The sequence below is a fragment of the Mycetomoellerius zeteki genome, unplaced genomic scaffold (assembly GCF_001594055.1).
Source record: "Mycetomoellerius zeteki isolate Tzet28-1 unplaced genomic scaffold, Tzet1.0 scaffold316, whole genome shotgun sequence".
Lineage (NCBI taxonomy): Eukaryota > Metazoa > Arthropoda > Insecta > Hymenoptera > Formicidae > Mycetomoellerius > Mycetomoellerius zeteki.
The window spans coordinates 1,173,157-1,187,083 of NW_017257301.1; the positions used below are offsets into that span (position 1 = coordinate 1,173,157).

General features: G+C 33.6%; 1 protein-coding gene across 1 annotated transcript in view; it reads right to left on the bottom strand.

Moving 5' to 3' along the window:
- Positions 1 to 5,257: 5,257 nt before the first annotated feature.
- The window catches only part of LOC108724933 (Na(+)/H(+) exchange regulatory cofactor NHE-RF1), an 18,444-nt gene continuing 9,774 nt past the window's right edge, over positions 5,258 to 13,927 (bottom strand). The window contains exon 2 of the mRNA XM_018451637.1: positions 5,258 to 7,265. Coding sequence (XP_018307139.1) covers positions 6,954 to 7,265 — 312 coding nt within the window. The 3' untranslated portion in view covers positions 5,258 to 6,953. The remainder of the gene's footprint in view (positions 7,266 to 13,927) is intronic.

The following is a 13,927-nucleotide window of genomic DNA, read 5'->3' on the forward strand; positions in this document are numbered from 1 at the left end:
GTTTAGTCTGACAATTAACATAATCGATAATTTTGTATTAAGAGTTTCTGACCTTTTATTTGCAATTTTTTAACCATATAATTTACAATTTTTCTAATCTATAATTTTCAGAAAGTAGAGATTAAATAACCCAAAATTAAAGATTTGCAATTTACTTCCTTTGATAATAAAATACATAGAATTATGTATATATGTTGTGTTTATGAGCTATAAACCTGATTACCAAAAGTTAAATATACACCTTACATACATATTTATCTTCAATAATAAAAATAAGATGTATTCCTTTATGAAAATATATTAGCGATTTCTTTTGATAATATTTAGTACTAATAAAAATCTACATATGCATACTCCAAATCTTAGAAGCAATAACACGAAAATTTTGAGCAAAATTCTATATTCATCTTAATAATTTTTATGATCGATGCATATATAGGCTGCGTTTCACTTAACGCTCGCAACGCTCGCGAGCATCGTTTGTCCTTGTTTAATATTTGATAAACGACAAGGATGAAATGATTCCACGAGCGTTGTGAGCGTTAAGTAGAACGCAGCCATAGAATATGATAAACGTGAAACTCCTGAACTTTGATTAACACTCGATCGATAAAACAGTGGAAGAAATCTTGATCGTGGCGCCACTTACCTGGCATGCACTAGCAATCGTCGTCCCTCTAGCTCTACTGACAAGGAAACATCCTCTAATATTTAAAGATATCTTAAAAAGTGATCAACTAAAAAGAAAAATATTTTGATGTGAATTAAAAATATCATTAAAAATATTCTATTAAACATTTTTCCAACATATTAAAACATATAAAAGTTATCGTAAAAACTATTTTATTAATATTAAAAAACTCGCGCATATTTTAGAAAAACGTCTTTGCATATTTTAGGAAAGTCCATTAAAAATTAAAAATCAAATTTTTATTTAATTACTAAAGTATCTATTTAAAGTATCTATTTAAAGTTTTAATTACTAAAAGTATCTCAAGGAGTCAAGGATAGTTGGAACATATATTTACAAGAACGATAATTTGTATAGACAGAATATTCCTTCTTATACATGTACGTAAATACATGTAACTTTATAACTAAATCTTAGCATCAAACATAATGCTTACAATTAATACTTACACAGTAATGTTGGACATAATGTGCGAAGATCGTAACATGTGTACTTAGTTCTTATTTAACATGTGCGTATGTATACGTGCGCGTAGTTATATACATTCCAAGATTTCGGTGCAACGATTACATGCCGGTAAGATCTACGTATCGATTAAATCGTTTGAAAAATCATTAGAAGATCCTTGTTTCTGTCAAACAGCCAATAAAAACATTATTATACAATATACATATTTATACGTTGAATGACCGATATAGATAAGATAAGATATTCGATACCAATTCATATCAATGCGATGATACGAAGTCAATGACAACATGACTATGTTATGTACATTTTTAGAGTTTAATAGCCCATATTTATCTGACGAACTCATTAAGTCTTTATCCATACACACATTTATTAACAAATATTCACTTTTAAAGATTGCACCATTTTACTTTTAAAGAAGCAACGCTCGCTTCTGCCACGAAAGAACGCATACGTTTCGTGTTGATAATTATAGTGAATCTCATTGCACGAAAGATTTATTTGTTTGCGCAGACTACTATCGTTAGTCATTCTCCTTGCATCTGATCGTTGCGCCTACCTTGTTGCACGATAATCTAATATTTACAGAAGCCGGTATAATGATTAAAGTTCTTCAAGATCCTACGAAACAAGAAGAGATCTTAAAAATAAGAAAAGAAATCTGCACGTTTAACGCCTATCGGATTTGACGAACGAGAGCATTACAATACGAATTATTCGAAACCCTGGCTTCTAAGGCTGTGTTCCAAAATTTATTGCCAGTACTGAAAATCTAGTGCACGTGACGTAAACTACAGCTGTTCAGTACTGGCAATAAATTTTGGAACACAGCTTAAATGTCGCATCGATATTTGTTTTCCTGATGATCTTAATCTTAATCACAAATCGTTTATTTTGCGAGTAGTATAATTAGCGGTTTTAAAAATTCTGTTGAAAATAGTAACTCTCATCGAGACATAACTCGTCTGAAATAATTTTCTAAACAATTTTTAAGTTGATTCTTCTTTCCAATTTTCATCAATACTGGATCTGCATTACTCACAAAATAAGCGTATCGTACATATTATTAAAATGGATTACTATCATAAACACTTAAAGACAAGAGCATACGATAGACAAAGTGTCAGCCGACTTTTGTATCATTTACGGAAAATTCTTGATAATGTATGTAACCGCACACATGGATATGAAACCGACACAATTTTTATTGTTTTCCATAAATGACACAACCAGTCGGTCGACACTTCGAGTGTTTTCCAGTAAGAGACATAGATGACACAGTACAACGCAGTGAATCATTACATCCTAGCTGTTTGCCAATGTTAAACAAAGATGAAATGAGTCACTGTGTCACACTGCGTCATCCGTGTCTCTTCTTACAGTAAAGCATTCTTTTATTTATCGTGTGCTCTTATACTTATAATTTAAACTTTTAAGTACATGTAGAAGCCGTGCAAAATATCGTTAGAATAAAACGATTTAGAATGTAAATTCTTTTTTCTGTCGCATTTCTTATCCCAAAACGCATTCGTAAAAATATTATTGAGACATTAAACTGTTTTTTCCCTATTACGCCCCTCTGCAAAACAGAAATCACGTCGCGAGATTTCAATGTATTACACGCTCGCATAAAGAAACTGATTATTAAAAAATATGCTCCAAGTTGATCACACGTTATTTTACTCATATATCTTATATAACCGTAATATTCCGCTCTTAAATTTAATTAAGCAAAACATCTCCAGTACTTTTACGAATGATCGATCTTTTCATGAATAAATTAATTACCCTTCCGATTAATATCAACACTCTGATCATTTCATATTCAAAATGAGATACCAACATAAAATTTAATTAATCTGACTAATCATTTCTCTTTCAAAACTGACATTTGAATCATTCGAGAATTGCACTAATGTTTTCCATCTTTAATTACAAACGTCGAAGTCAATCAGGGTCTCGCAAGGCAGAATTCTGTTCAAGTCGTTTGCCGCTCACTTTACATCGTTATCGCGCGATGCTTTTTTAATACAAGAATATATCACGATATGTGTATAAATACGATATTTTCGTTCACCAAAGTCTGCTTCGCACGCGATCAGGTGTCTCATTATAATACTTTCACTTGGGTAAGCCACTGAATGACATAACGGTCTAACGCGCACTAGATGTAATTAGTACAGAGCAACAGGTACGTGCGTATGCATATATATAATTTTCACGTTATTAGTCATTTTTGCTACGATTGTTATTTTCGTGATAAATTACGATGACCCGTTAAAAAACTCTGTTCTCCAACCAAATCACTCGGAGAATAGATTCATATGGAATTCAATGGTAGCTATTGGCGACACGAAAGCCAATTGGTTTTAACAGGAAGCATTCAACGATACACCACGATTGCCATAAATTTACAAAGAAAGGTTGGTTAAATTTTAACTACATCAATTAATATTTTAGACAAATGATGACAAATTGAAAATAATTAATTTTATTAAAATAAATATTTTAAAGGTTTTAAGATGTTACGTGTAAAATTATGGACAAGAGAAAAATTATAGATCCTTATTTACACACAATAGGAAAATTTAATTCGTAATATTCTATGTTGTTGTAATTATCTTGCTTCTAATAGTTTTCAATAATGATTTTTAAATGTTTCAGTCAAATTAAAAGGTCTGAATATTGTTAGAATTAATAATATTAATAGATTATAAAGAAGCTTTGTTCACTAGGCTGTATGCATATTTATGCAAAAAGGCACAAACTATACTTGATATCTCGGAAACGCGACGCCTGCGCTCTCAACAGGTGAATGCATAACGACAACGACGGCGATAATTGAACGTTGCGTAACGCGTCGTCGTAATGTTTAGTAACGAGAATCTCGAGTTATGTACCCAACTTTTCCATGAGTCTCGGCGAGTAGTAAAACGAAGGTGGAATCCTGAAAGGAGGCTTCTCTCTCGCGTTGCCATTGTAACGCGAGAGAGACATTCTTGCTCAGTCGATTACGCAATGCCTTTGCATTCGACAAGTCGGTTTATCGAACACACGTCACGAACGCGAGTTATAAATTTCAGAACGCCCGTACCTGTTTGTCGAGCCACTGTTATCGTCGTTCTCTGATAATATTCGCCTCGAGAAAGCCGCACGTGCTTAATTGATTTCGTTCTGTTTGAAATGGGCATTTTGTGCGTTATGCGTTTGAGTGAAAAAATATTTGGAGGAACGTATTCATTCGTAAATGTTTCCATTATGGATGTAACACACTTTAAACGAGCGTTTTACGTTAAATTTTGTAGGCACTCTGCAATAACACATTGCGTAGAATAAAGATTACAATCGAATTACTGTTTCTCTTATCTTAATTATCCTTGAGTTTTCCCATTTTTTGTTGCACTTCTACTACCATTTTTTCTTATATCATATTACGCACGACGCACGCATGTAAGAAATGCATTTAATTAACTGCTAACATGGGTGTTCTCAAAGAACATGTGACAATAAACAACTATGGCTGTCGTTAAAGCCATCGTTAAAGAAAAAGAAACGCGGAAGCAAGATGAGCTAGAAACGATGCACATCTGTTAAAAAAAATTAATTTTATCTCCTTTTTTATATCGCATTCGAAGTCTCGAGTTTTTCAAAAATTTCAAAAATAAAATGATTAAGAGTTTATCCTGCGAAAAACGTTTATCTTACGGCTATTAAATGCATCGATAAAACATGCAACATCATTGTACTAATCACAAGGCAATATTCATAATCTATCACCTGAGATAACCAGTTCGTTAAGCTGACAATTAAATCGTAACTACAACAGAGTCGGACTGGTCCGATTAGTCACTAACGCTATACGTTTATCAATTATGATAGTTTCTTATCGAAAAATGTGATTGAACTATTATCTCTTATTATCCTCTTTGAAAACAAAATCGTGAATAAAATTGTTCAATATTATCTCATTGGAACACTAAAATCGAATGTGAGAAATATAAAATTTAGAAACTCTCTCTTGCAATTAATTTATATTAGCTTGACTGTGTGCTACACGAATTATCAATATTATTTACAAAATAATTACATAATGAATTATTTAATCAGTGCAATTATTTATTGTAATGAGAAATTTAATCACAAAATGCAAGCATTGTTGTGCCCATATTAATCTTAGTGCTCCAATTAACTGCGTTAAATACCGAATCGGGCCTGAGCAATATACAAGGTATGACGCATTGAAATTTATAAAATTCATGGATGTTTAATTCCTGAGTTGATCCGCCCGGTGTTGCAACGTGCAACGTAAAAAACAACTCGCGTCCTGAATTCGATAACGGAGATTAACTGAGACTCGTCCGACGTCTGGCTGTACTTTCTCCCAGATCGCTCGTCCTTGGACCGCACGTCGCGTCGGGCGACTGACTGATTTCATAGACCTGTTGCAGCGCGCACGCGAGGAACGTCCGTCCTTGCGAGTCCTTACAGTCGTGCCGCGACTATGAACTGAATCTCCGAATACAACGTTGACGTTTTGCAATGGTCGTTTAGCCATTATCACGCAAACATTATCTACGCTTCGCGCACGATTATCGAGAGATTCCGCGCGCATCGAATTCTCCGCGTGTCGACATTAAATTGTCGTTTTGGCAACCATGTTAATCCTCATTACACAGCCTTAACCGAGAGCAGCTGCAATAAATCGAACGGTAAGTCGAACTGATTAGCAAAATGGAAGACAGATGTTCTTCAAGATACCAGGCATTATTTTCGAATTAAACGTTCGTTATAACTTTAATTTACGAACGCTATGTTGACTTCCTATGATTTATTGAACATGATTAATTAAACATTTGGTCTTTTGATCAATAAAATGTCGAAGTCTCGAGGTAAATTTCCAATTTGTCGATATACATAGGCGAGAATATTTATCACAAATTATTTCTCAATCACGCGCAACTGGGAATTAGAAACCGTCTTCTATCGGTAAAAAAATTCGCATGATCGACGTAACGTTCGAGACTATTACTACATCAAGGGACGGCGCAGATCAATTCTCGCCGGAGAAAGTCGTGGGAAGAAGTGGCGAACGAATCTCCCGAATTTAATAGACGAGTGCTTAGAAATTAATATGACGACACCATGGATAATCGAAAGAGTGAGATTTAATTATTCACTAATCGAGAAGTGTTGTAATTAATTACAACAGGAACATCTTTAAGACTAAGTTGTTACTCCAGGAAAAAATGAATATTTTCGGGCTAACTTATAACCATTAAGTTATAAAAAAAATTAATGACCTGAAATAAAAAGTGACAAATGTGGAATTTTCTTTAAAAAAATAACTCTTCGTATTTCATAGTTCTATTAAATGTTGATAGACCGGTGACTTGAAATCTGTCGTAACTTCCGGCGCGGAAGCGACAAAGATTGCACATGTAAATTCGCCTTCACATTAAAAATAGTAATATAAACTAAAAATTAACAATGTACTTATACAAACAGCGTTATCTCCTTTCGTTATTCTAATCTTCGCAGCACCGTTTCTCGCTGCAAATAAATGTATGTATAATGTTACGATATCGACGTCAATGCTTAACATTCACGATAATCTAAACAATCGTGTATTTATTATAACGACAACAATTTGATCGGTTACAACAAAATGTGTTATATTATAGAAAGGAAACCATCGTCGTCGTCGTCGAGTGCTCGACGACGATGACGACGGAAAAGGAAGGAATAAAGGAATGAAGGATTACCGAGTCACAAGAGAGGCACGAGAACGCGTCTACAGTTTCTGCACGATGTCGAATTTATCCTTGAAGCCGATCGACTCTTTCTTCGGGTCGTATTTTTTGCGCTGTGCCAGCATCTCCCTGAGCTCCTTCGCGCTCATCGTCAGGTTCAAGGATCGAGGCTCGCTGTTGTTCGCATCACCATCCGCGACACCCAGGGTGCCATTACCCGTACCGTGCACATGGTTCATATTGCCATTGCCATTTTCCCGCATGTTGGACTCTTTGTCGCCGGTCGTCGTCTGCACAACGGTGGTACTGTCGCTGTGCCCCGTGTCGTTAGAATCGATTGACTTTTGCGTGTTCTGAAACGATAAGAAAACAATGATACATATATTATTCTATTAAATTGAAGAAAAATAGAACTCTTATTGAATAAAACAAGGATACACATATTATTATATTATATTGAAGGAAAATATAGAATTATTATTGAATATATAAAAGATAATATGCAGGAACAATCGACTTCAAATTGAACAATCCATCATTGAATAATAATAATAAGCAAGAACATCCTGTATATATGATTTATACATAAATAATATAATATATAAAATAAAAAAGCAGTATGTATGTAGTAATATCAGTCTACAAAACGGTATTCGTCAAATATAAGTATAGACATACGGAAGTTATAAGCATAAATTGGATTTCATTACGTATATAATCTAATATAATTTTATTATTAACATAACTTTTTTAATGACTTTGCAATTATAATTTACTGGATCTCGATAAAAATCGCTCGTTCTACGTCCGCATTACGGAGAAGATAGAAACGGAACGAAACTAGATATTTCTTTTCAGTCGAATGACACTGCAGTTTTTTTGACGTTTCGTCCGTATTGGTGTGCAACCTTCTGCAGCGCGCAGACAAAAACAGCACGCCGTGTAATACGGTTGAATTCACAAATGCCTACTGTACAGATTTAACGAGACACGAGTTTCTGCCTGGGTATTTCGCGATTGTATCGCACACTTCTCGATCAGAATCGCACCGAGCAAGTACGCGAGTTCGGATAAAGATCGCTGCCCGCGGAGAGATACTTATAATGACCTTGGATCCTGATGCAACTCTGAACGGTACTTAAAGGAATTCCATTACTTGGCGTCATGCACGACGATGGAGAGAACCGGTTTTCCCCGTGCCGCGCGAACCGTTTAAATCCCTTCGAAATAATGTTAGTCGGCTATCGCTACAGCGGCCGCTACAGTCCTACATACTGAATTTCACGTTCGACTGGCTTTCAGTACTCCGAATTATCGCATATAGCCATGTGGTTATTTATTTCATCGCGATATGAGACTACGCGTAAACGTATCCTTTTGCTTTCCCCGTAATTGTGACCCGATAATCAAACGCGTAATTAAAGTAATCCGGTGCAACAACTGGACAAGATATATAACGGTACATAGATAGCGAAATTTCGTACAGAGCACTAGTAAGAAAATTCTCGCTAGTCAATCTACTTCCATCAATAACCTACATATAAATATAATTTGTTTTAATAAATAAAAAATCGATATATCAAAATTTTTAAATGTGTTATATATTTACCTTTCGTTTGTAAATTGAAATATTTTTATCTGTGAAGTTAGCACGATATTCTATTAATATAAAAAAATAATTAGTTCCAGTAGAATTTTTCATAGTAAGTTCTACAATTCTACATGAAAATAAAAAAAAGAGTTCGGTATTTTTTATACTAAAAAATCAAAATTAAAAATATGGTCCTAACTTCGCGAATCTAGCATGACACTTTCACTCTAAAGTACAAGAAAAAGATAAATATTTTCACTTTTGGATACAGTTCCTGTTGGGCCCAGTTCCACAACTCACGGTTATCTCTTAACCGAGGTTCAACTTATTCCTGATCTCTTTCCAATTCTAAAATTGGATAGAACTATAAAAAGTGTTACTGGAATTCTAGAATTGGAGAGAATTATAAAAAGTGTTACTGGAAGCGTAATTATTCTTTTTATATTAATAAAATATCATGCTAAACAGATCCGTTTTTTTCTTATACAAGCGAAATTTTATTTTCAAATTTCTCCGAAATAAAAGAGGGCGGTCTTCCCCCTCTTGAAATAATCGAAAAAAACTATTTAATATAATGTAATAAAAATATTGAAAAGTAACCCTGAATTTTTCTACATTTTTGAAAGCCTAGAACAGTAAAAAAAATTTGAGCTGGACAAAAGACCCAGATTGTAGACGAAGAGAATAAAAATATTATTGAAGACGGAGGAGAATTAAATTATTGCAGAAATTTTTCAAAAATTCTCTTTCATTCAATATAACAACCTTCACAGCAAAAAAGTTGGAAGTAAAAACCATTATTAGATATAATCGAAGTCAAACGCGATTTTGTCCGATGATTGAGAAATCATTATTGAAATGAAGAACAAGGCCGAGTCATAGCTGATTTTGCCATGTTTCTGCAAAAGACTTGTGACATTATTGCAATATCTTCAGTATCTTCGCTCACGGAGACTTTCGCGTATATTGCACGCGACGTTTTTATTCCACCGTTGTTGACGCAACGACTCTATAAAATTGCACGAATCTGTGCCATGAAACAACGATGACCATGGCCGCTTCGCGTGAGTGGATTTTTTTCTTTTATTAACTCGATCGGAACATAATTCATAATTCTGTCATAGTTCAAATTTTAAATCTGCAGGATTGAGCTTCGAAGTCAGATACCACGATTGTAAGTACACGGACGTTAATTAAGGCATATCACTACAAAACATTGTAAGTCCAAAATTATGAAATGTGTTTTATTATGTAAACGGAGTGTAAGTCCTATGTTCTAATATTTGAGGCGGAAAGTGCTGCTATAAGCGGAAAAAATGGATAGTGCAAAACGTTGTAAGTTGTCAATTATACAATTAATTATGTATTTTTATTTAAACTTAAAATGTTTTAACTTGTATTTTTACTTGGACTCAAAATGTTTTGAAATTTGAATTGTAACGCAATTTTTTAAAAAATTAGAATTAATTAAAATCTTCGTGCGGAGACTAATTGCTTAGTTTCAGTTATTGCATTCATTTTTTGTAGAATTTTTGAAATGATAGTTTTCAAGAAAATGAGTTTCAAGTTTTCACGAAAACCTTAAGAAATCGCATTTCATCTCTCAATCTCTCTGTAAAAATTTTTAATTAATTACAACGTCTTGCCGTGGCACGCCTCAATTACCTTATTCAATTACTAATTCTTTTTCAAAGATTATCAATAAATATGGGAATAATGTATATTTGCATCAGCTATAAATTCACCTATGCTCTTTAGGGCAAAGTAACTAATTCCTCGCACGCATATGTTGACGCAAGAAAGAAATCGTTAATCGAGGGAGAAACATTCTGAAACTAGTAGCGCGCATATCGTGCTTCAAACAAGCGTTTATCGTCGAGTTACGCAGACAAGTATTTAATTATGTCTATGCGAGGGAGCATGGTGCAATGCTCGTTTCTTTCTTGGAAGGAAAATCCCCGTTATCTACATACGTATTCAGACGAGACGTGCACGGGTTTTTGGCACGCTTTCTTCTAAAAATGTTCTAGAATAAGACACGGAAATGGAATAAGATCAAATAACGGATTCGAAATGTCACCTTCATTATCGTATTACATTAAATTTTATCGGTTTAATAAGTGAATGACAGTTTAAAAAATATAATTTTATCTTTCAGAAAAAGGTAATTGACGAAAAAATAAATGTTGCTTATATACTTTAAATGCTCTTTAAGATTAAATTAACGAATAACTTATCACATTTAAAAAAAAATGATTTACACACTGGAATATGGCACACTATTTTGCATTTGCGTTAGTTGTTATGCAAAACAGGCAGGAAATGTCCTATTTCGGTATGGGAAACGCAGGATAGCCATTAATTGTATCGGGAGTACAATATCGCAATTCGCAATTGTAGAATAGACTTCCTCGAATTATGCAATATATCTGCACGTCATTTGCAAAAATTCTCTTAACAAGATTACATACAAAACACGTAACGAACAAAATTTAGAAAAAAATTTTTTAATTTTATTCTTGATATACGTAAAAATATTGCTTTTAGAATTTTTACCGACAGCAAATAAATATTTTACATTAAATTAATCCCAAAATAATTAATAATTACTTTACAAAATTATGTAAAGTTTTTCATTTAACAGTTATATTTTTTTAATTATATTTCTATAAAGAAATTATAAAGAAATTATTTTTTACAATTATTGAAAAAATTTCTGAAAGAATTTCGGTCGCGTACATTATTAAAACTGCCCACGATAAGAAGAGAATCTCTCGATCGTCTGCCTCTCCCACGCATTCCATTATCATAACTAGTATGTTAGCTTCATAAAAAACGAAGTTCCGTCGCTTGTCCCGTTTACATATTCATAATTTTACCTAGATAGAGAGTAATTGCCTTGCAATAATATTTTTATCACAATAAATCAAGTAGAAATTTATTTATTTCTTAAAAAATAAATAAATTCATTGCCTCGGTGGTCTAATGGCTCAGGACGCTCGGAATACAAGAGATCCGGGTTCGATTCCCGGCCGAGGTAATATTTTTCGCAATAAGTTTAATTACAGTTTTTCAGCATATTAATATCTTTGAAATGTGATGCCTGATTGAGCATCGAAATTATTAGAATTTAATTTAATTCGCGAAATTTACTATAGTGGTTTAATTGTGTTTAGTCCGGAAATATTTCGGTGCACAGTTCGTTAGACTACAATTGTGCTATATATGTCAAGTACACATATATCATATTTAGTGATTCAAGATTGAATTATTTAAAGCATTTTAAGATCTAGCTTCGACCATATAGGGCTCTTTATCGGTTGTGTCTCTCACATACGCGGTCTAAAAACGATATTATTAAATAAATTCAATTTCTAACAATAAGTATATATATATATATCAATTAATATAAAATTTAATAGATTTAATCTCTCTCTCTCTCTCTCTCTCTCTCTCTAAGAAAATAATATTTCACTAAAACAAAGATTTGTCTAATTAAAATAGCTATTTTATACAAACTCTATAAATAAAAATTCCTTGAAATTATAAATTAATCCAATCACTTTTTTAAATCTTTTTATTTATATTTAATGAACGATATTTTCTCATCCTCTATTATAAGAAGCGTTATTTTTTAAGTATGTAAGTCAAATTTATACGTAATATGACCATGAAGCAACCAATCAACGAATCGACTTGAATGCGGAATTTACGTAACATCGTGAAAATCGCCGGAAGTGGAAACTCATCAGAGAGAGGGACAGCGATATTTTTAATCGAAAGAAAGTGTGCGCGCATTTACTTGATGTTTATCGTAAAAAATATTCAGATCTCAAATCTCGCGGAAATTAATTAAAACACATCAGCGCGTCCTCCAAAAACGCGACTTCCTGCGATTATAATAGCATAATGACTTGCATCCGAGAACCGTGCATTGTTGCTGGCGCAGGTGCACTGATAACCGCCTAAGCAAACAACAGACAGATGTTTCTAAGCACATATATCTTCTAAAGCGCAGAGAGTATTAAAAATGTTCGAATGTTTGTTTAAAAAGCTGCGCGAACGTCGCGACGAGAAAAACATCGAATAAAATTGAAGAATCACAAAAAAAAGTAAATCACAGAACCTGAAATGTTTTACCTGCAGAAATTATCTTATTTGATCGACTACATCAGTTATACAAATATTTCACGTCGAACTGTAAACAACTTTCAAATTATATTTCTAATTTAATACTCTCTCTCTCTCTCTCTCTCTCTCTCTCTCTCTCTCTCTCTCTCTCTCTCTCTGCGTACGGACATGGGAAAGATATTGACTGCAAAATGTTGTAATTTATTTTACAAAAAAGAGCGAACCATCACAACTTTTGCGAACTTTAACTCTCATCGGCAACTTGAATGACTCATTTCCCACCACGATAAGACACACATATAACTACCATGAATTCGTTCCATTCCAGCGATCCTTTTTCTCCTTGAACGCAGTTCTGCTGCTATTATTGTATTGCGTATAAAAAACGGGAATTTTCGCATTGAGAGTTATTAAAATTATCTTCCCGTTTTCAAAAATATTCGTATCCCTCTCGTATTCATATTTCGAATAAACAAATGGAACATTACTTGTAAGAAATCTACTGAACTAAAATTTCAATTAAAAAATTGATTGCAATACTAAAAACGTTGATCTTATCTATCACGGACTAATAAGTATATAAAATTAAGCGCTACTTATACCTTATCATCGTGACCTGGAACATACCTAATCGACATACAAGAATTATAAAATGTCAGATTTATGACAGCGCCGGATAAGATTAAGCACGGCTCGATCGTCAAATCGAGTGAGTTTTTACATTCAAATCGCAAAGATTTTCATAGCTGGCTAGCGGAATTGAGTGGGCGTTACGAGATACAAGAGAAAGTATCGTAAAAGCATTGTTGAGACAAGAGTGCAACAATCGTGGAAGCTACGATAACGATATCAATGAGTACAAGAGATAGGGGAGATAATGGGAGAGACGATGTCTCTGGCAAAGGAGAGGAAAAGCCTACGAAACAAACTTCGCCAGTTTCGCGTCTTCTCGTGTTCTCACGTAAATAGAGTTCTTACAAGTTGTTTCATAATTATACCGCTTAATTAGAGGTATTCCATATAAATAATCTATTTCGTATTTACATCATTTGAAACATCATCCTGGATTTTAATGCTATTTTACATGTTACTTCAAATGTTAAAATAATTAAACTTTAAGATACATGAATGTTTCGCATTAGATAAATTAATTAATTGGTATTACTGCAGGCTTTTCTAATGTCTTGTAACTGAATCCTAATTTGATTTCAAACATTTCCTAAATATTCTTCTGCAGTGATTCTCTCCATCTCTCCCCTCTCTCCCCTTCTCCCTCTCCCCCCCCCCCCCCCC